Genomic DNA, 23,646 nt, shown 5'->3' with positions numbered 1-23,646 from the left:
GCTTTTCCAGATACTGACTGTTATAATCCTACTTTCATAAAACAATAAGGTTTTGACATAGGAATAGAAATTAGAGGAACAGAACAACGGAGTCTGGAAATAGATCATATTTATACACAAACACATACACACACATTTGTTGTGAGAGTGTGAGTTGCCAGAACCTTATGTGAAAGTGATAATATCTTAAAAATATACAAGCCCTCTGACCCAGCACTCCCTCTTCTGGCAGCTATCCTGCAGACATCACACTCTAGTGCTTTTCAGTTGTCTGTGGACAAGAATGCTTAACAAAAATCAGGAAACAACTTGAATGTTCATAAGTAGGGGAGTAATTGACCAAATTATGGGATTTGCCACTCCATTAGGATATACAATTAAATTAGGATATTATTCAACTAAAAAGAGTTTCTTGACCGGAAGCGAGTGTACATAATGTGTTGTTAAATGAAAAAAAGCAGGTTACATGATAATTTGTATAATATAAAATGAACTATTTTAGTTTGTTTAAAGAAATGAAAAATTGTATATGTATATATACCTGAGCTCATGGGTGGAAGGATTAATTTCAGGGCATTAGCAGTGGCTCCCTGAGAGTGCTGGAAGGAGCAATGAAGGGGCAAACTAAAACAATGATGTATCTTGATGTTATTTTGCTTGTTATATAGTGAGCATGCATTTCATGAGTTAAAAAATAACAAAATTTTAATAGTAAGAAAATGGCTATATTTCTGATTTCTGGTAGTGACAAAATTCAGAACAATTTCTATTATGTTTGAGTAGTCATCTTAGGGATATCTGAGTCCCAATGCCAAGTTCTGGCAAAAAGGGGGACAACATAGGTGGTAAATGAAAATATTTCTGTTACTCAGTAATTTTCTGTGGCACATCACCTGGCAGTCCTGTTAATGAGTGGTGCCTTAAACTTAAGGCAGGTGGTTACTGAGAAAGAGAAAAACAGGCATTACTCACAATTGGATCATATATCTTAGTGTGCAGGTACGGGAATCTTGGAGATTAAAGAGAAAAAAGATGAATTTTCATTTTTACTCAGAGCCTTCTAAAAACAAATTTGATTTTAACTGAATTTATTTAGAAGACACCATAACTGGATTTAGAATGCGAATGGAAATAGCCTTCTCAGTGTTGTATATATAAAAGGAATGGTGTTTAAAGGGAAGGTCATATATCATGTACTTTATTAGTTGCCCTAAGAGAAGTCTTTGTTACTATTAAAATATAGACTAGTCATTTGGAATGACATTTTTGGACTGCGTTTTTCTAGTACGATGGCTTCTCTTACTATGGTTAATAAAATACATTGTTTTGGCACATATATACAATGGAATATTACTCAGCCATAAAAAGAAACGAAATTGAGTTATTTGTAGTGAGGTGGATGGACCTAGAGTCTGTCATACAGAGTGAAGTAAGTCAGAAAGAGAGAAACAAATACCGTATGCTAACACATGTATATGGAATCTTAAAAAAAAAATGGTTCTGATGAACCTAGGGGCAGGACAGGAATAAAGACGCAGACGTAGAGAATGGACTTGAGGACACGGGGAGGGGGAGGGGTAAGCTGGGATGAAGTGAGAGAGTGGCATGGACATATATACACTACCAAATGTAAAATAGATAGCTAGTGGGAAGCAGCCGCATAGCACAGGGAGATCAGCTCGGTGCTTTGTGACCACCTAGAGGGGTGGGATAGGGAGGGTGGGAGGGAGACGCAAGAGGGAGGGGATATGGGGATATATGTATATTTGTAGCTGATTCACTTTGTTATACAGCGAAAACTAACACAACATTGTAAAGCAATTATACTCCAATAAAGAAGTTTAAAAGAAATTAAAAAATAAAATACATTGTTGTAAATTGTTGATACCTTTATGTTAAAAGCCTGAAAAACTTGACTTTTAAAATAATACAAGATACTTTGTGCTGCCTGTTTTTAAGAACACTATCATATCTGAAATGTTAAATGTTTTTCATTTCCAAGATTCAGTCTGGTCCACTAAAAATCTCTAGTGTATCTGAGGCAATGGAAGAATCTAAACAGCCTGCTTCACAGCTCCAAAAACAAAAGGGAGACACTTCAGCTTCAACAACAGGTACCTATATTTAGAATCATTCTTTTAAAATTATAGGTAAATGAATTGTTTTAATGTATTTGTACCCATGGTCAAGAGGGGGGCCCGTCCCCATGAAGGACTCTTCCCTCACCTTGGGGAGGGAGTATTCTCACCTGTCATCTTGGCTCTCATTTTAAGGGTTGAGTGGGATATGAAATTGGACTTTATTGTGAACAGCTACTAAGTAATGGTAACAAGAATTGTCTTGCCTGCAGCACACTTATTTTTCTGTTACTTTTTCCTTTTCTCTGACTCCTAGCTTTCCCTCTCTTTAGATTTTAAGATTTGTTCTCTTTCCACACCTCTTTTTTCTTCCTGTTCACCAACTCTTTCTTCTCTCTTCTTTCTTAGTGATGAAGTGTCTTGATCTAGTTTTGATCTGCAGATTTTTTTTTCCCTTGATGATTGTAATCCCACAATAACTTATAGCACTTCCTAGTCCTAACCTGGTCTGCATGCATTTGAATTTATTATGTGTCTCCTTTCACTTCTGTCCTTGATTAAATCACCTGACTTTCACTCAGTAAATACTGAGTATCTACTGTGTGCCAAGTGCTGGGTGTCTTTTAGGCACTGGGGTTATAGCAGTGAACAAAACAGTAAAAACAAACACACAAATGCTGTGAAGATTCCTTAGTGGGATGAGGGGAGGGAAGTCGCATATAAATATACAAGTAAATTATGTATATGATGTCATGCAGTGATAAGTGTGGGAGGGAATATTGCAATTTTAAATGGAGTGGGTAAGAAAAGTTTCCTCTGGAAGGTGTCATTTGGGCAGAGACTAGAAAGAGATGAGGGAGTCAGTCATGTAAAGGGCTGGTGGGGAAGAGCTTCCAGGCAGAAGGATTAGCTAGTGCAAAGGCTTGGCGTATTCTAGCAAGGAGCAAATGAAACCCAGGTAGAGTAAGAGGAGAATAATAGCAATAGTAGAGAGGGAGCAGAAAGCCTATAGTGGCAGTCTTCGGAGGCCATCCTAAGAGTTTTGCTTTCTAGTCTGTGTAAGATGGGAAGTTGTTGGGAGGATTATGAGTCAGGGGATTGATAGCTGACTTTTAATAAGATTACTGGCTATTGTGGAGAATAGATAAAGGAACCACGGACAGAGCAAGGAGACCAGTTAATGGGCTTTGTGATAGTCCAACTTTAACTCTTAAATGGGACCTTCAGTTTATTTAAAACTTTTTTTTCTCCATTTTGTTGCTCCCCACCCCACCATCTATTCCACCTTCAGAATTACTCATTTCTCTTCCATCAACACTTTTATTTATAATTTATAAGCTCTTGATTTTTCAACCTTCTTTTCTTTAAAAATATGTCTATGAAGTAATTTTTTTAACTGAGTCCTGTCCTTTACTCACTTGCCATCTAAACTGTGAACTTTTCTTGTTTGTGTTTAAAATTGCCATCCTGTTCTTGCCCGCACCTCTTTCATCTCTACCACTCTTCAAAGCAATTAAAAAATGGTTTTTGGTTACTTTCTTTTATCTACCTTCTTCATTACAGGCTGTTTTCTCATTTGTTATTATATTTCCATGCTATGTAAATCTTATGTCCCCTTCTCATGTTAAGATTTAGTACCATTTAGTACTGTTATTAGAAGGCTTGCTTGAGAATAATGGTTAAAATGCAGGTGGATGCTGACCAGACTCTCTTCTCTTGTGCTTTCCCAGCCATTGCTCATTGTGTGTGGGTTTGTGCAGTGGGCAGCGCCCCTGACTGTTTGTGTGTTTGAGTAGTGGCAGCACATGTGTTTGTGTCTTTAAGGAGTCAGATGTGAAGTGGGAGGTAATAGTAGTGGATTCCTGTGTGTTTCTCTGTTAACCCAGGAAACTGTAAATACCATGTGTAACATATATTTATAGCACCTACAGATGCAGCTCAAATTATTTCTGCAGCAGGTGACACACTGTCCGTCCCAGCGCCTGTGGTTCAGCATGAGGAATCTACAGAAACTGATCACCCTGAAACTGGTGAAGGAAAACCCAAGCCTGCAACTTCAGGTAGTTAAATTATCTGTATTTGTGGTTATGTAAATGATATGCTCATCAAAACTATGCAATGTCTAGGCATTCCCTAAATTTCAAAGTCTGAATAAATCTTTGAAAACAAGGGGTTTAAGAGCTGACCCTTTATTTCTTCGTGTTGGAATCATTGAGTGATGATGTGGTTTTAGAATCTTTATCACAAAAATGCCCTCAAGTTGATACATCTGGCAAGCACAAATGATGGTGTTTTTATGTCCCCATTAGCTGTTGAAATTCTGTGCTGAAATTTGATTTCCTCTCATTTAGTTTTACTGCAAGAGGAAGCATCCTCAACTTCTGTAAGGGAGCGGCCACCTGAAGAAGTTGCAGCTCGGCTTGCGCAACAGGAGAAGCAAGAACAAGTTAAGATTGAGTGTATGTAAACCTGACGCTTCTTAAGTACTTGGGTCATCTCTCTCGGTTGCTCTCTTCTTCAGCTGTCACACAAGTTTCTCATCTGTCGGCTCTTTGTGGTTTCTTTAGTGGTGTTGCTCTGTTCACCATCTTTATTTCATCACTTGTGTTCTTTCCATCTAAACTTTTACCCAGGTGACAAGGGCTATTCTAATCCGCATAAATTCAAGTGATTCACGTACTTTGTCCTTTTGTTTTTATTATGGTTAGTGCTGAAGATTCTTTGTACTCTGCGGAACAGAAATTATTTATGTTTTGGCCACTTGCCTAAGAGTCTTCTGTTACACTCATACATATATTCGTGCAGGTTGGAATGGCTCCCACTCTGGTTTATTACCTGGCCTCTGGACTCCGTCTAGCCGCCCCCTTATCTGACATCATTGGGGGATGGAATGTTCCACACATTGCTGGTTTCCACCTAACCGAAGCATATTCCTTTTTAAGTTTCAATTTTACATTAGGTTTTTTGATGGCTTAAAGAAAGATGTTAGTGGGACTTCCCTGGCGGTCCAGTGGTTAGGACTCTGCGCCAAGGGCCCAGGTGTGATCCCTGGTCGGGGAACTAAGAGCCCGCCTGCCGCAGGGCCAAAAGAAACGCAGGTATCAGTTACCTAAAAATGTATTTTCCTGTCTTAAACGAGGTACATGGAACATAATTTATTGTACTGTGCTGCAATATATTGATGTCCCTGGAGGTAGTGTGCATGTAGCTTTTTGCTGGACCAAGAGATGTTAGTTTTAAATTCTTAGGACAGCTGTTTATAGTTTTTTGTTTTTTTTTGTTTTTTGTCTCCACGTTTTTCTGTTGTTTTTTTTGCCTTGAGTGGTTCTTGTTTTCCTTCAACTTGCTGGCTCTGTCCTACTCCTAGGAGGCAAGTTTGTTAGAATTGTGTACAGAGTAGAAGAGCCAGAATGAGCACAGATGTAGGGCATTCGTTTGATTACTTGGATTTGGTTTTTCGTCTCAGCTGTGTGGGTTTATTTTGGGGCTCTTTATTCTGTTCCATTGATCCATATGTCTCTTTTTCTTTCAGTACCACACTGTTTTGATTACTGAGCTTTGTAGTGTTGCCTGAAGTCTGGGAGTGTTATCTTTCCAACTTTGTTCTTTTTCCTCAGGATTGTTTTGGCGATTTTGGGTCTTTTCTGGTTCCATATAAATTTTAGGATTATTTGTTCTAGTTCTGTGGATAATGTCATGGGTATTTTGGTAAGGATTGCATTAAATATGTAGATTACTTTGAGTACTGTGGACATTTTAACAATATTAATTCTTCCAGTCTAAGAACATGGGATATCTTTCCATTTCTTTGAATCATATTCAGTTTCCTTTATCGGTGTATCGGTCTTTCACCTCCTTGGTTAGGTTTATTTGTAGGTATTTTATTTTATTTTTTGGTGTGACTTTAAATGGGAATTGTTTCTTTACTTTCTCTTTCTGATGTTTCATTGTTAGTGTAAAGAAATGCAACAGATTTCTTTATATTAATCTTGTATCCTGTCACCTTGCTGAATTCATTTATCAGTTCTACTAGTTTCTGTGTGGAATCTTTAGGGTTTTCTATGTAGAGTGTCATGTCATCTGCATATAATGACAATTTTGCCTCTTCCCTTCCAATTTGGATACTTTTTATTTCTTTTTCTTGTCTGATTCCTGTGGCTAGGACTATCCAGTACTATGTTGAATAGAAGTGGTGAGAGTGGGCATCCTTGTCTTGTTCCAGAATTTAGTGGGAAGACTTTCAGCCTTTCACCGTTGAGTATTATATTGGCTGTGGGTTTGCCATAAATGGCTTTTATTATTATGTTCTCCCACATTGGTGAGAGTTTTTATCATGAAGGGGTGTCGAATTTTATCAAATGCTTTTTCTGCATCTATCAAGATGATCGTGTGGTTTTTGTCTTTTCTTTTGTTGCTGTGGTGTATCACAGTGATTGATTTGCATATGTTGAACCATCCTTGTGACCCTGGAATGAATCCAACTTGATCATGATATATGATCCTTTTTATATGTTGTTGGATTCGGTTTGGTAATATTTTGTTGATGATTTTTACATCTCCATTCATCAAAGATATTGGCCTGTAAGTTTTCCTTTTTTTTTGTAGTGTCTTTGTCTGGTTTTGGTATCAGGGTGATACTGGCTTATAGAATGACCTTGGGAGTGTTCCCTCCTCTTCAGTCTTTTGGAAGAATTTGAGAAGGATAGGTATAAGTTCTTTGTATATTGTTGTAGAATTCCCCAGTGAATCCACCTGATCCTGGATTTTTGTTTGCAGGGAGTTTTTTTAAATTATAGATTCTATTTCACTTCTAGTGATTGGTCTGTACAAATTATGTTTCTTCTTGATTCAGTTTTGGCAGGCTGTATGTTTCTAGAAACTTGTCCATTTCTTCAAGGTTGTCCACTTTGGTGGCATATAACTGTTCATAGTATTTTCTTCTTAATGATTTTTTTGTATTTCTGTGGTATTAGTTGTTATTTCTCCTCTTTCATTTCTTATTTTGTTTATTTGGGTCCTCTCTTCTACTTGGTGAGCCTGGCTAGAGGTTTGTCGATTTTGTTTACCTTTCAAAAAACCAGCTCTTGCTTTGATTTTTTTTCATTTTTTTAATCTCTGTGTTATTTATTTCATCTCTAATCTTTATTATTTCCTTCCTCCTGCTGAATTTAGGCTTTGTTTGTTCTTCTTTTTCTAATCTTTTAGGTGGTAGGTTAGGTTATTTATTTGAGTTTTATTTATTTGTTTTTGAGGAAGGCCTTTATTGCTATGAATGTCCCTCTTAGGACTGCTTTTGTTGCCTCCCATAGATTTTTGTATGGTTGTGCTTTCATTGTTGTTTGTCTCAAGGTATTTTTTGATTTCTCTTTGACCTATTATTGGTGTTTTAGTAGCATGTTGTTTAGTCCGTATGTAATAGGTTTTTTCTCGTTTTTCTTTCTGTGGTTTATTTCTAGTTTCATGCCATTATGGTCGGAAAAGATGCTTGAAATAATTACTATCTTTAATTACTTATCCTCAATTTGTTGGGCTTGTTTTGTGTCCTAGTATGTGGTCTGTCCTAGAGAATGTTCCATGCGTACTTGAAAAGAATGTGTATTCTGGTTTTTTGGATGTAGTGTTGCTGTAGATAGCAATTAAGTCTAACTGTTTTATTGTGTCATTTAGGATCTCTTTTGCCTTGTTGATTTTTTGTCTGAAAGATCTGTCTGTTGATGTCAGTGGGATGTTAGTCTCCTACTGTTTATGTATTCCCATCAGTTTCTCCCTGTATGTCTGTTAGTATTTGTTTTATGTGTTTAGATGCTCCTATATTGAGTGCATATAAGTTAATGAGTGTAATATCCTCTTCTTGTATTGATCATTTTATCATTATATAGTGTCCATCTTTGTCTTTCTTCTTTGTCTTTCTCCATGTCCTTTATTTTAAAATGTATTTTTTCTGGTACGAGTATTGCTGCCCCTGCTTTCTTATTGTTTCCATTTGCATGAAATATCTTTTTCCATCCCCTCACTTTCAGTCTGTGTGTGTCTTTCGCCCTAACATGGATCTATTGTAGGCAGCATATTATAGGTTCTTGTTTTATTATCTAATCTGCCACTCTGTGTCTTTTGATTGGAGCATTTAGTCTATTGACATTTAAGGTAATTATTGATAGGTATGTATTTTTTGCCATTTAAAAATCTTGTTATCCAGTTAACATCTTCTTTGTTCCTTTCTTCTTCTTTTGGTTTTTCCTTTTGTGGTTTGATGGTTTTCATTTGTATTATGCTTGAATTCCTTTCTTTTTGGTTTTTGTGAATCTGTAGCGTGTTTTTGATTTGTGGTTACCCTTGTTTTCAAGTGTGTTAACCCATTGCTATATCTGCTTGCTTTAGACAGATAGTCATATAAGCTCAAACACATTCTAAAAGATCTACGTTTTTTTATTCCCCTCTCCCACATTTTGTGATTTTGATGTCCTATTTTATATCTTCATGTTTATCCTTTTGCTGTTCACTGTAGTTATAATCGCTTTCACAAAATTTTTTTGATTGTTTCTTAAACTATATGCTGGCTCATTTAAGTGATCTTCAATCCTTTTATATATTTGCCTTTCCTATTGCGATCTTCCCTTTCATATAGAAAACACAAAACATGTTTTATTTTGAAAAAATTCAGATATACATAAAAGTAAAAATAGTGTAATGAACCTGCATAGATTCACCATCTGGATTCAGTGATTATTAATATTTTATCATACTTTTAAGTGAAATTTTGATTCACTTAATCTGTATTTTGTTTGTTTTGAGGGGGAAATGCAATGCAAGACTCAACAGGTGAAGAGGGAAAGATTAAAGTCATTTGGTAGGAGGGATCTAGTTTTTAACTTTTTTTTTTTTTTTTTTAACTTCAGCACTAGCCAAGAGCTTAGAAGATGCTCTGAGCCAAACTGCTTGCATTACTCAGCAGGCTATTGTGGCTCAGAATGCTGCGGTCCAGGCTGTCACTGCCCACGCCAACATACTGAAAACAGCCATGGACGATTCTGAGGTGGGCCAAAGAATGTTAGACATGATTTCTTCCTTCTAAGTTGGGCTTTCTCTCAGTAAGCGAAAACAAACTAGAATGATGGTCTTTTTAGAAAAACAAAAAAAAATGAAAAAAAAAATTTCAGGTGTTCTTTTTAATGAATTTTATATATGGTGCTTTATCTCACAACAGTGATATGGTATAAGAATTAGTTCAGATTTGCTTTCATATCTTAATAGTGCTTGAATGTATTTGTTGTTTGCCTTTTTTCTTTTGCTTTAAAATCGCCATCTATTTTTTAAAATAAACTTTTTTTGTCAGATACTTTTTGATAGACACACAGTTAAAAGAATAATACAGAGATCCCAGGTACCCCAAAACACCAGCTACTTTAAATGCTTATGTTGATTATTTAACTTACATTGGACACCTCAAAGAATAAAGTAATTACACTAATTAACATGTAATACTGGGACTCGGGGCTTCCCTGGTGGCACAGTGGTTAAGAACCCACCTGCCAACGCAGGAGACCCGGGTTTGAGCCCTGGTCCGGGAAGATCCCACATGCTGTGGAGCAACTAAGCCCGTGCACCACAACTACGGAGCCTGCACTCTAGAGCCCGGGAGCCACAACTACTGAGCCTGTGTGCCACAACTACTGAAACCCGTCCGCCTAGAGCCCGTGCTCCCAATGAAAGAATCCACCACAGCAAGAAGCCCGAGCACCACAACAAAGAGTAGCCCCCACTCGCTGCAACTAGAGAAAAGCACATGCGCAGCAACGAAGACCCAATACAGCCAAAAATAAATAGATAAATAAATTTATTAAAAAAAAATGTAATACTGGGACTCAATAAATTTCCTTTATAATTACATTCAGTTATTCAGTATATAAAAATGTATCTTGACACCAAGTCATTTAAAGAATAAAATGGGGGGCTTCCCTGGTGGCGCAGTGGTTGAGAATCCGCCTGCCAATGCAGGGGACATGGGTTCGAGCCCTGGTCTGGGAAGATCCCATGTGCCACGGAGCGTCTGGGCCCGTGAGCCACAATTACTGAGCCTGCGCATCTGGAGCCTGTGCTCCGCAACAAGAGAGGCCGCGATAGTGAGAAGCCCATGCACCGTGATGAAGAGTGGCCCCCGCTTGCCACAACTAGAGAAAGCCCTTGCACAGAAATGAAGACCCAACACAGCCATAAATAAATAATTTTTAAAAAAAAGTTCAAGTTTGGGTTGAAAAAAGATTTGGTCTGCTACTTCCAACAAATGTAACTTTAAAAAAAAAGAAGAATAAAATGAAATAGAGAACCTATAAATCTCAGGAATCAGGATCATGCATGATCCGTCAAGTTACTTTGCTACCATGACTGTGGTTTTTAAAATATTTAAATACACTTCAGATTGCTTTAGTTGTATGTACGTGCATCATGAAGGAGTTAAATTAGACCTCTGATGCAAACAGTCAAGAAACTACAACCTTTGAAAAATTAAAAGAAAATTCTGTTTTGTTCAAAGTCCACGAGAAAAATTTAAATCTTAGTCAGAGTTCAGTCAGGAAAGTAAAAACCACACAGGAAATACTTACTATGCTGGTTATACACATGTATAGAGAAGGCTGGAAGTTGCATGATAGCAGGAAGTTGAGTTCAAACCCAAGTAGGTTCTTTCAGAAGGACAGTGATTAGAGGCTTTAGATGTCCATGGTACTGCTTTGGGGAAAGGCTGCATAAGAGGGTATTTCCTCTTCCCGCTGAACACATAACATGTAGTGCATGTGGATTAGACAGTATGAGATCGTTTACAATAAGGATGTTACAACTAAAGGATACTTTATAGTAGCACAGTTAACCAGATTAGGGAACATTAGCTGGTGTTAACAAAATAATCAGAAAAACGTATTGAACACAAGTTTTGAAATGTTAAAAATTGATCCCAACTCTGTTTCTTGTAGCAAAAGAAGCTGTAGGTGCACATGGGCTTGTTCTATAATATATACTGAGTTAATTTCTCAAAGCATTGTTTGTAAACAGTTGGACCAGGCTTGATCGTAGGGGAATCCGATGTCTGTTTTACAGGACAGCTTATCCTTGGACCTCTATAAACAGGAATACCTTTAACACAGGGAGACACATTTTGGCCCCCAGATATGTCATTGACATTTACGTGATTCATGAGTCTGTTTGGGTTAGTTATGAAGAGTTACCTTAATACAATACCAGGGTCTTGTAACAACATATGATAAAGTCTTGGAAAATTTTTTATACAGGATACTGATATGGCCCAAACCAACAACATTTTTTGATGTATTTTATTTTGCAAGATGGCTAAAGTGGCAGTTCACTGAATCTTCAACTTGATTATTCACACCATGAAATTAATTGGTTTTGTCACTTTGCAACAATCTGTGTAGAACATAAAAATTAGAAAAGTGAGATACAAAGATAGAAAAAAAGTGCCAACTATTTCTTCTAAAAGCAGGGGTTCTTAACCTAGAGTTGGGTCTGTGGATAGAATTCAGGGGCTCGCTGAACTTGGATGGAAAACATCTTTATTTTCCCTAGCCTCAAAAGCTTTTCCTTCAATTACGAATAGTGACAACAAAAGCAGTAGTGTTAGTAGTATCCATAACTTTATTACCAAGAGAAAGCACAGGTATTTTCATATTACATTATGGTACTTGCAGATCTCTTGAAATAGCATTTATGCTCATCACTACTTCTGGATTAGGGTATTTATTAGTTCTACTACTAGATCTTGGTTTCTATTTCACAAAATTAAAAAATGTATCTTTTATGACCATATTTCAATGTAATTGGGCTTCTCTGCAATCTAATAGTTTCATTTTAAGCATTTAAAAATGTTACCCTGAGAGGCTTCCTCAGACTGCCACAGTGGTCCGGTGGCAGGGTTAATCCTGCCTTAAGGAGCTTGGTTGTTTAAACTTTGCATTGATAATGGATGTACCTTTAAAATCGAGATCACACTAGATGTCAGTAGGAACATAATGTGGAGAATTGCTTGTGAATGACCCAAACCAGAGGCATTACTTTTGCTGAGCCCTATTCCCCTTAAAGTAGCAGGCCTAGGGCTGCAGAGGCAAAACCACTTCTGTTTCTAACAAGGGAAGATACGGGTTGGGCATCCAAGGCCCAGGACACCGCACTGAGATTGCACTCATGTTTCAGGTGTGCAGCAGCCCCTGTAGTGGCCCTCTTTGGGCGACTTGAAATATAATTACTGAACCAACTCAGTCGTTTTTTTCTTTGATAAAAGATATTTCATTCTTTGGTAATTTAGTATGTTCCTATTCCTCTCTAAGGTCCTAGCATAGTATATAGTTACCCCTCAGTATCTGCAGGGGATTGGTTTCAGGACCCGCCACGGATACCAAAATTCACGGATGCTCAAGTCCCGTAGTTGGCCCTCCTGCATCTGTGGATTCAGCCAACTGCAGATTGTGTAGTACTGTGTTGAAAAAAATCTTTGTATAAGTGGACCCATGCAGTTCAAACCTGTGTTGTTAAAAGGTCAACTGTACTTTGAAGAGAAGCCATAAGGTGGATTTTGCTTCATATCTACACATAATATACTACTTTAAACTATATGTACTTGGCAAAAGAAAAGGGAGGGGAAAAAAGTCATTTAAAATAGTTAATAACTAATTTTAAAAATAGTTTTAAAGAGTTGAAACAGTTCCAAACAACATTCCGCTCATTGTTTATATGATGCAAAGTGAGAGGGGGATGGAAGCTGGACTCGCCTATGCCACGCCTTCAGTGGTCTGCTTTCTTACACCTCTCTTGTGTGAGCGTCTTGCTGCACTGAGTGTGATTATAGTGTTAGAGGTGGTTTTTGTTTTTGGTATGATGTATCCCCTAAGTATTAGCCAACTCTGCTCAGTTGAAGAAGTGGCTGGCAGTCAGTTCCAGTGCTGGAGCAAAACATGTTAGACCTGCCTGAGGAATTTTCAAGGGAGACATATATATATATATATATAAAGATAAAATTCACATTCTGTAGAAGTCAGCTCAAGGTGGAGTGGGGTTCTTGGGTTCTTTTTTTTTTAAATTTAATTAATTAATTTATTTATGGCTGTGTTGGGTCTTCATTTCTGTGCGAGGGCTTTCTGTAGTTGCGGCGAGCGGGGGCCACTCTTCATCGCGGCGCACGGGCCTCTCACTATTGCGGCCTCTCTTGTTGCGGAGCGCAGGCTCAGTAGTTGTGGCTCACGGGCCCATTCGCTCCGCGGCATGTGGGATCTTCCCAGACCAGGGCTCGTACCCGTGTCCCCTGCATTGGCAGGCCAATTCTCAACCACTGCGCCACCAGGGAAGCCCCTGGAGTGGGGTTCTTGACAGTAGTTGATTTTCTCCTTAAAAATTATGGAGGCTCATTCTTTAGGGTAATGTTTTGGAGGAGTAAGGACCCTACAAATGTGTAAACTTTCTACTTATTCTTACTATGATTTCAGTAGACCTGCAAATAAGAAAATTTTAAGCACCGGTGCTTCATTGAAGAATGATTTAATCAACAAACAATTCATGACAAGTTATTGTTCTTACTAATCTTTTCTGCTTCATATCTCCTTTTGAGACTCTGATAAAAAATATCTCTCCTTAGAGAATGCTTGTGCACTGGAGCACAGTCTTTTACAGTTTTGGTGCGGGTGGTTGACGGGAGATGGTTCATGGATTTCTTTGAGCCTGTACGTGACATTAGATTAAGAGTTCCTCTTCCGGAGAAATAGTGTATATAACTTTTTACCTTTGACTTTCATGTCACTACTGTCTGCGTTTAGTCATGTTATTGTGACAATAATAGCAGTTATTCATGTTTACATAATTAAAACTGTTTGTTTAGATTGCAGGTGACAAGAAGTCAGCTCAGTGGCGCACAGTGGAGGGTGCATTGAAGGAACGCAGAAAGGCAGTAGATGAGGCTGCCGATGCCCTTCTCAAAGCCAAGTAATTACTCATGGGCTTTAACAAGCAATTAGGGCCTCCTGGGGGCTTTCTTTGTACTGTCTGCATAGAAAGAGGAGGCAGAGAAACCCTTCCCTCCCCTCTCCACCTGTACTGTATTGGTGATAGGAGCACGGAAGCTTAAAAGGGAGAGAGGGAAAAAAATATTGATATATAATCCAGCCAAAATAAACTTGGCAGAAGCCTATATAAAAGATCTTGTATAAAAATCAAGTTTTTCTTTGGATTATTATTTAGGTGATATGTGTTCTACAGATTTACTGAGGCTCTGCCATCATTTCAGGATTTTTCTGGGATGGCTTGAACAGTTTTATCAGAAATTAAAGAGTATGTCACAGTCTCTTTGCCTTAACTACCAAAGTAGTTAGCGTATAATGAGTCTAGTTTTATGCCACCTTGACCTTTCCTGGAAGTTGTCTAAAACTAGGATCAAGCAAGCAAACCAAGTACAAGATCAACCTCTGACAATGGGAACCTACATTTGAATAAAGGGCTCTCATCAACATTATGGAATTGTTATTGGGGGGGCCAAAAAGTGCCTTCGGTTTTTTAAGTAAAAATGAAAAACGTATTTTTCATTTTCTCCAAGAACTGTATTGCACAATGTTTTCACCGTTTTGTTCCACTGCCTTCTGCCATTTTTCAGGCAACTTCATAATTCCATCTTCCCAAAACTTTTTATCTTTTTGAGCAAAGAACTATTCCAGGTGCCTTTTACAGTCTTCCCAGGAATTGAAATTTTTTCCATTAAAAGAATTACGTAAAGACCAAAATAAATGAAAATCCGAAGGTGCAATCAATGTGTGGTGAATACGGTGGATGAATCAGAACTTCCCAGCCAAGCTGTAACAGTTTTTGCCTGGGCATCAAACATGCAGTCTTGCGTTATCCTGATGGAAGATTACGTGTTTTCTGTTGACTAATTCTGGACGCTTTTCGTCGAGTGCCACTTTCAGTTGGTCTGATTGGCAGCAGTACTTGTTGAAATTAATCGTTTGGTTTTCCGGAAGGAGCTCATAATAGAAGACTCCCTTCCAGTCCCACCATAAACACATCACCTTCTTTGGATGAAGACCGGCCTTTGGTGTGGTTGTTGGTGGTGTATTTCGCTGGCCCCACAATCTCTTCCATTCCACATTATTGTACAGTATCCCCTTTTCATTGCCCATCACAAACTTGTTTTAAAAATGGAATGTTTTCATTACATTTCAGTAGAGAATCACAGGTGGAAATACGGTCAAGAAGGTTTTTTTCCGCTTAACTTACGTGGAACACGAACACCAAAGCGATTCACATAACCAGGCTGGGGCAAATGATTTTCAGCACTTGATTTGGATATTTTGAGTATGTCGGCTATCTCCCGCGTGGTGTAACGTAGATTGTTCTCAATTAACGTCTCGATTTGATCGCTATCAAGTTCAACTGGTCTACCCGACCGTGGAGCATCGTCCAGCGAGAAATCTCCAGCACGAAACTTCGCAAACCACTTCTGACACGTTCGATCAGTCACGGCACCTTCTCCATACATTGCGCAAATCTTTTTGTGTGTTTCAGTTGCGTTTTTACCTTTCTTGAAATAAAGTGTAATATGCCGAAAATGTTGCTTTTTTCTTCCACCTTCAATATTAAAATGGCCACACAAAAATTCACCAATTTTGATAATTCTTTTTTAAAATGCGTGCTGATACGACAGCTGTCACCTACAGTCTAACGAAATTGTTTAAGTGCTACTAAAGCCATCTTACGGAAAAACCCGAACACACCTTTTGGCCCACCCAATCAATATTTGTCATTCAAATTTTTGCTGTCTTCTTAACAAGATATTTAGAGAAAGAGAAGCCTTCTAATAAAGCCAGCATATCTTTTAGGAGATTGAAGGCATTATGCTCACATCAGTAGACCATGAGTCAGGGCTCTGAGTTCTGTGTTCTGTGGTTGGGTAGACCATAGTCCATCCAGCCTGAATCGTGAGGGCTCCTGAAGACCCAGCTATTTGCTTAGTGAGCTCTTAGGCCTCCTCCCTTGCCTTTGCCTTCCTCAAGCTCTCATTGGCAGGGGAGTCAACCTAATCCTTGCAAAAGCTGCCATTTATTGAGTGCTCCTGATGTAGCAGGCACTGTGCAAGGTACTTGGCATGAATTACCTCTACTCCCTATATAAGCGTGAGCAGCAAAGGAGAGGCTGGTCTGGGAGCTGAATCCAAGTCTCTCTGGTTCTGAAGCCTATGTGTTTTCCTGTACACCATGCTACTCGTCCGGTTCACTCTATAAATCTAGCTTCTCACCAAGGTGTTTTCAGTTGTTGGTGAGGAAAGGTTCTCTGCCTGTTGACTGAAAAAGCATTGAGTAGTTTTTTCCAAATTAAATTTTTCATAGACTTAACAATTGTTTGTCATATTCTTTAATAAAGTTGATAAGGACTAATACTAAACCTTTGTTTTGTTTTATTGGTTTCCAGAGAAGAGTTAGAGAAGATGAAAAGTGTAATTGAAGATGCAAAGAAAGAAGAGGTTGCTGGGGCCAAATCTTATATAACTGCTGCAGAGGGGAAACTTCACAACATGATAGTTGATCTGGATAATGTGGTCCAAAAGGTGTGTTTCTTAGATCTTGTACAAGTACTTTTTATTTTTAAATGTAATTGTTTTGTCAAAGGATTTTTAAGAATTCCGGAAAGTAGTAAGATTCCTATCATCTTTCTCTCTTTTCCCTTGAAAAGAATATTAGTTGTAACTAATTTTAAAAACTTGCTTTGGACACGAAGTGGATTCTTCAGTATTGTTGATACTTTTTATAATAGGTAAATATTTACTCATGGTCATCACCACTTATGGAAATTTCACAAGTCTGCATTTGTGATGTGTATGGGTAATTTCCCGTGACCCAGAGAAAGAGGGACAGGGGCACAGTGAGATGGGACAGGGCCTGTCCATGGCATTTGTATAGAATTAGAAGGAAACAAAGACAAGACTTACATTCCTTTTTCTGAGCTTGAGATTTCTTTCTATATATTGCTTATATATTCACAACCAGATGTAAATAAATAAATGAATATGACTTAGAATATTCTGGAATGTTTATGGCACTTTTTGTTCACTTTAACCACATACCCCTTGTATCTGTTCAGGTTAAAGCAGCTCAGTCTGAGGCTAAGGTTGTGTCTCAGTATCATGAGCTGGTAGTCCAAGCCCGGGATGACTTTAAACGAGAACTGGACAGTATTACTCCGGAAGTCTTGCCAGGGTGGAAAGGGATGAGTAAGTACAACTGAAGTGTTGGTACTTTCCCTTTTGTGTTTTTTTTTTTAACGACTGATCAACTGATCTAAACTTGCTTCAGCTCCATTCTCTAGTCTAAACCCCTCTGGCATGCATATCTCATCTGATATGCGGTATCGTGTTTTCAACATTTTATTTCAGTCACACCTGTGACAGGTGACACACCTGGTTTAGCCATGGTGGACACAAGTTCCAGCCAGTGTAATTTGGAATCTAAGTGAGTGAAGCGACATAACCTTGACTCTATTAGCATATTATATATATGTAAAATTATTCAAAACCTTTGTTACTTTAAAAATATTCATAATGAATTACTTAAGGCACACCTTATGACTGCTCTGTGACAACACTGTGGTTGAGAACTCACCCAGGGGTGCTGGGTGAAAAGGAAATCTGCTGTGTGGCCTTCAAGTTGCAAATAGCTCAGACTGCATGGAACTTTGATGGCTCAACAATTACACGTTGTAACTGCAGGGAATGGTCACATTTCCTTGAAGCTCTGTGAGAATAATAAGAATCACGGAGATTACCAGTCTCAACAAAATCAAAACAGTACTTCCTAAATGCCAGTGTCTGTTAGAAACTGAACATCAGGTAGCACCTGAAGAACTGGCATTATAGACTTCTCTGGGGTGAAGGTGTCAAGGCTGCATCACAGAACCGTGGCTGGTCTAAGGAGCTCAGGTAATAAAGACAGTGCAGGAATTTTAACAGCGTCATAGCCAACCAAGGAGATGTCATGGCAAGAGGTAGAGTCAAGGCTGTTATTAACTCAGATATGTAGTTAGTTTTTTTTAATGTAGTTGACTCACTTAAGAGGGAGATAGATACCAGATTCTTGTCAAAGCAAAAAATAAAAGCAGGATTTGTAAGAGAGGATTAAATGGAGAATCACACAAAGTTCAGTGTGGGAACAGTGAGTCAGTCTTATTTGAACATTGTTGGTTAAACTTGTTTAAACTGACTAGCAGCAGAGGGGACAGTGTGTCCTTGAGCAGGCTCCCTTAGGCCACAGCTGTACCATTTCCCTCACCAGAATTTTCCAAGGGCTGGGCTTCATTGAGGTTACAACTGAGACAGATGTTATTATTCCCAGAGACATCCTCCTCCACAAGTCACTCTACCACGTTACCTTTTTTTAATCCTTCTGAAGTACTTACTCACTGGTTTTTGTTTGTTGTGTGTGTATCTCTGTCCATTGGATGTAAGCTCCTTGGCTTAAACCTGACGTTGGTAGACAGTAGGGAGTCTAGGTTGGCTGCAGTAAATTAAATAAGACTGAAAGGGCAGGTCAGGCTTTGCCTATGGAGAGTTAGTTATGAGTGCCATCCCTAGAAATTTGCATTCTCTCATCTAAAATACTTGTCTTTGGTCTTCCCAGTAGGCTAGATCCTACTCATTTTTCCATGCCAGCCTGTGAAGTTTTTAGCTTAAAAAATTTGGGGGCCTGGGTCGGGGGGAATTCCTTGGTGGTCCTGTGGTTAGGACTCCGTGTTTTCACTGCCAAGGGTGCAGGTTCCATCCCTGGTCAGGGAACTAAGATCCTGCAGGCTGTGTGGTGCGGCCAAGATAAAAAAAATAAAATAAAAAATAAAAATTTTTTTTTTGGCTGATTTAAAAAATGCCCATTGTAAAGCATGAAAACATTAAAGCAGGTGTTCTCAGCTCAGGGCATTTTTGCCCCCAGAGAATATTTGGCGATGTCTGGAGACAGACTTGTCACGTTGTGGGGATAGAGGCCAGAGGTGCTTCTCAGCATCCTGCGGTGCACAGAACAGCCCCTCCAACTAATAATTACCTGGCCCAGGATGTCAGTAGTACCAAGGCTGAGAAACCCAGCATTAAAGAAGCGTATCATATAGAAAGGGAAAATCCTCTGCAGTGTAATCTTTGGATTATTTTTTAGAGGGAGGAAGGCAACCTCCATTTAATTTCTTATTTTTAAAATAGATTGAAAGGTACAAATGGCACCTGCTGAAGTTTTTCCCTTCCAGCCATGCCTACAGCTGCAGAGTTTTCCTGCCAATGCTGCTGATTTCTTGTGTCCCTCTGGAGATAGTGACTTATTCCATGATTACCTCAGCCCTCAGTGTATGTTCTCGCTTTTAAGACCTATACTAAGCTCATTAGTACTGATTTGTGTTACCAGTTATTTTCCTCTTATTAGTCTTATTTCCCTAAGTTATAAGTATCCTGGTGATACTCGTCTGTCTAGTACTTTTTCTGTGTTCTCCATAGCTGAGCACAGTGGCAAACATAACAATATTTAGCTAGCATTGTTGAGCATTATGTTATGTCTAGCACTGTGTTCTGAGTGCTTCACATGTAGTAACTTTTTTAAAGTTCATAACAGTCCTTTGAGGTAAGTTTTATTATTATGCCCGTTTTATAGATGAGAAAACTGAGACACAGAGGGCTTAAGTAGTTTGTCCACGTTTGGGGCTAGGGCCAGGATCTCATTCTTACCTACTAGCCTCACTGTTCTCTGGCTGATTGATTCGTGTTGGCAGCACAGGACCCCCTTTTGAGCTTTTGAGAAGAGGAATGATGTGATTATAATAAGTAGGAAAATTCATTTTTATGAGCTTGAGGGTGAGTTTGATGTAGGGAGGGATGCCTCAGGGTAAGGAAGCTATTTATAGCTGCTGGAGTAATCTGAGGGTGAAGTGATATGGGTCACCCAGTGTGTATGCCAAGGGCACTGAAAATGAGGAATAGGAAAGAGACTTAGAAGTGATCATTCACCAATTGTTTTGTTTTGTTTTTGGCTACACCGGTGTGTCTTGTGGGATCTTAGCTCCCCAACCAGGGATCGAATCCAGGCCCCTGTCAGTGAAAACGCCGAGTCCTAACCACTGGACTGCCAGGGAATTCCCAGCAATTGGTTTGTTGAACCATAACTTGTATCTAGTGAAGTTGACGATGTATATACTCCTGATCCAACAGTTCAGTTCCTAGGTATGAGCTCAGGAAGACTCACACAGGTGCTCAGGAAGATTCATTAAAATGTTTATAGCAGCACTGTTTGTAAGAGCAGAAAAATCAGAGACAGTTAAATACCACACGTATGGCAGTGCAAATGAATGACCTAGACCATTTCTCTTGAACATAAATGTTAAGGAGAAGCAAAAAGTTGCAGAAGAATATGTAAAATAGGATACCGCTTACATGAAGCTTAAGAACATGTAAAATGAAACTATATATTGTTTAAGAATGCATGCATATGTGAAGTATAACAAAATGAATGATAAACACTATATTCAGATAGTGGATACCACTGTGGGAGGAGGAAGTGTGCACATGGGTGTTGCCAGGATGAGAGGATGAGGTGCAATTTGTAGGTTGTCAGTATTCCCGAGGGACATTTCCTTTATTGCTAGTAGGCTAGTATATAGAGCCATACTTACGTGCCATGTTCAGACTGACCTATTATCTCCTAACCTTGCCCATCTTTTGCGGGTTTTTCCTGCAGCATTGGGACAGATCCCTGTGTCTTTGGTTGAATACCAGATTAAGTAGTTGAACTTTTAGAGCCATTTTGGATGAAAAATACTTGTCTTTGAACTTGTTGAATCCAAGGGTCATACCCAGGATGTTAAGAAGCTTATTCCGAGGGGCAGGAGACTGTCTGCGGGTCCCCTCCTGTCAGGTGTTCACGCAGTGGTACTTGTGATCGTGGTGGGGTACATCATCCAAACTCTTCAGAATGTTATTTTTTTTTCCTTACCGCCACGTCAGGCAGTCGTAGTTCTTAGTTTAATTTGCACACATTAAGCACAAATTTAATGTGAGTTCACTGTTTTCACATTTCCAAAGAAGAAAAATTAATTTCTTAAGTATTTGCAATGTTAGGAGAGGCGTGGTATTGAGAACACAGTCAGGACTGTGACTTTGTGAAATAGTCTACGAACTAATGCAGACGGGATAAACGAGAATTGTAGTTTCCATGTAAAAACTAAGTTGATTGCTTTACAAAAGTAGTTAGAGATGAGTCCCCGGAAACCAAGACTACTTTAATATCATTGACTCTCTTATTTTCTGAAATGTTAGAATTTACCTTGATTTTTGTAATGTTTTCTGATCCTTTAAAAAATTTTGCTTTCCAGTACTAAAGTATGCTTTTTCTACTACTAGCTTCTGGTTCCTTCTTGCTTTCTTTTGGATATTCCTACTTAATGATTAATAACTGAAACATGTACTTACTTTTTTTCAAACTTATTCTTTTTCTTTGTAGGTATTTCTGACCTAGGTGAGTAATTATGTGTATTTTATGTTTAAAGGCTTCTGTTTTGAGTCTTAAAAGACTCAAGTCTTTTTGTTTTGCCTATGGTTCTTATACTAAACCATCTAAATTAATCTAAAGTAGAATTATGTTGCATGTGATAAATCTGATTTGTATATTTTTGTCATCCGTGTGCTCTCAGGAACAAAAATGTTTTCACTATGTGATTGGAAACCTGTAGATGTGATAGATATATATGTATATACATTTTTAAGTTTTTATTTTGTAAAATTTGAAACATTAATAAGTAAGAAAACTATAATGAACTCCTGTTTACCCATCACCCAACTTTAGCAGTTACCAACACATGGCTGGTTTTGTCTCATTTATTCCCCCAACTTATGTTGAAGCAGATCCCAAACATTATATTCTTCAGCTTGTAAAAACTTTCAGTATGTTTTTTAAAAAATGTGATCACCATACCATTGTCCCAGTCAACAGTAATTCCTTCATGTCATCAAAGATATCTCTTAAGTGTTCAAATATCCCTAATCACTTTATAGAATGAGTTTTTTTAGTTGTTTTGTTCAAATCAGTATCCAAAGGAGCTACACATGGTGAATTTGGTCAATAAATCTCTCATCCTCACTTCGTTTTTTGCTTTTCAATCTACGTACTGTGGAATTGAGTTGTTTATCATAGTATTTCCCATATTCTTTATTTTGCTGTTAGAGCCATAATTCTTAACCTGTGGTAATATATCAGAATACTTCTGGAGTGTGAGATTGGGGAAAGAAAAAAAAAACCCATCAGAATCAGACTCTTTGGGTATGATTATTTTTAAAAGCTCTGCAAGTGATTCTGATGGACAGCTCTGGCTGCAGGTCGCTGTCCTGGATAATATTATCTGTGTCAGAAAAAGTAGAAAACTCTTATTAGGGAAAAGTGAGAGAATTTGGATTTGATTCAAGTTTTAGCAGAAAATGGAGAAGTGAGTACATTTGTGAGCTTTGTATTTGTAAGCTTTGTCCTTAGAGGCAAAATTATGGTGAGTTACAAAGCCAATTTATAATCAGTTCAGATTGGAAGTACTACTAATTTGGGTTCCTGGAAAAAAACTGATTCTGTACTTGGAGGCCTCCCTGAATTATTTTGCTTGGGATTGAAAATGCTTAGTTGCTGGCCATGAGCTGTGAATTTCTGATTACACGGCAGCCTCTACATCTCTTTTTAAATGTCAGCTCCTCTTGGCTTTTCTTCCTAGCTGTTTAAATTACAATCAGTTGAGGCAAGTTACCTTGTAGGTGTATGATTTTGGTGAAATCATTAACATTTTCACGTGGTTTTGTTTAGCTGACAGGCTGTCCGCCGACGACCTAAACTCCCTGATTGCTCACGCGCATCGCCGCATCGACCAGCTGAACAAAGCGCTGGCCGAACAGAAAGCCACGGAGAAGCAGCACATTGCCTTAGCCTTGGAGAAACAGAAGCTGGAGGAAAAGCGGGCGTTTGACTCTGCAGTGGCAAAAGCATTAGAACATCATAGAAGTGAGATACAGGCTGAACAGGACAGAAAGGTAAAGAAATGAGCAAAACTGCCTAATGTTTAAAGTGAATCTAACTTGTTTGCTTCTAGAGGTAATACCAGCAGTCACTGACTTTAAAATACTAGCTGTAAGTTCAGGCCGACCCCCCTCTTGAATGGAACTTTGGCCCTTGTTCTAGTCAGAACTTCTAGGGAAGGATTGGTCTAGCAGAGAGCCTTTATGTTGAGCTGATGCAGGAGTGTCAGAAAGTAACGAGCTGCTGGCATCCAGGATTATCTAGCTTTCCTTTTCCCAGTGGAGCCTCTGTCCCCTTAAGCAGTGCTGAAAGAGTCTATTGGATTCTGAGTATATTTTTCTCCTCAAGTGTTTTTTTTGTTTCTTTGTTTATTTGGGGTGTTTTTGGCTGCAACACATGGCCTGCAGGATCTAGTTCCCTGACCAGGAATTGAACCCTTGCCCCCTGCAGTGGAAGTGCTGAGCCCCAACCGCTGGACCACCAGGGACGCCCCTCTCTGCAAGCATTTC

The 23,646-nt window shown here is 38.7% G+C and overlaps 1 protein-coding gene across 7 annotated transcripts in view; it reads left to right on the top strand.

The window, feature by feature from the left end:
- The window catches only part of IMMT (inner membrane mitochondrial protein), a 50,014-nt gene that overhangs the window by 20,612 nt on the left and 5,756 nt on the right, over positions 1–23,646 (top strand). The window contains exons 4-12 of one of the 7 annotated variants that reach the window (XM_068564374.1): positions 2,003–2,114; positions 4,037–4,138; positions 4,430–4,537; positions 8,975–9,111; positions 13,954–14,057; positions 16,533–16,668; positions 17,202–17,331; positions 21,587–21,601; positions 22,928–23,151. In XM_068564374.1, coding sequence (XP_068420475.1) covers positions 2,003–2,114; positions 4,037–4,138; positions 4,430–4,537; positions 8,975–9,111; positions 13,954–14,057; positions 16,533–16,668; positions 17,202–17,331; positions 21,587–21,601; positions 22,928–23,151 — 1,068 coding nt within the window. Of the gene's footprint in view, positions 1–2,002; positions 2,115–4,000; positions 4,139–4,429; positions 4,546–8,974; positions 9,112–13,953; positions 14,058–16,532; positions 16,669–17,201; positions 17,332–21,586; positions 21,602–22,927; positions 23,152–23,646 lie in introns of those variants that run through there. The other 6 variants (XM_068564373.1, XM_068564371.1, XM_068564377.1 and 3 more) reach the window with 6 other exon arrangements.

Source organism: Eschrichtius robustus, chromosome 15 (assembly GCF_028021215.1).
Source record: "Eschrichtius robustus isolate mEscRob2 chromosome 15, mEscRob2.pri, whole genome shotgun sequence".
Lineage (NCBI taxonomy): Eukaryota > Metazoa > Chordata > Mammalia > Artiodactyla > Eschrichtiidae > Eschrichtius > Eschrichtius robustus.
The sequence above is the reverse complement of the archived record's forward strand: the minus strand, read 5'-3'. Positions and strand labels throughout refer to the sequence as shown.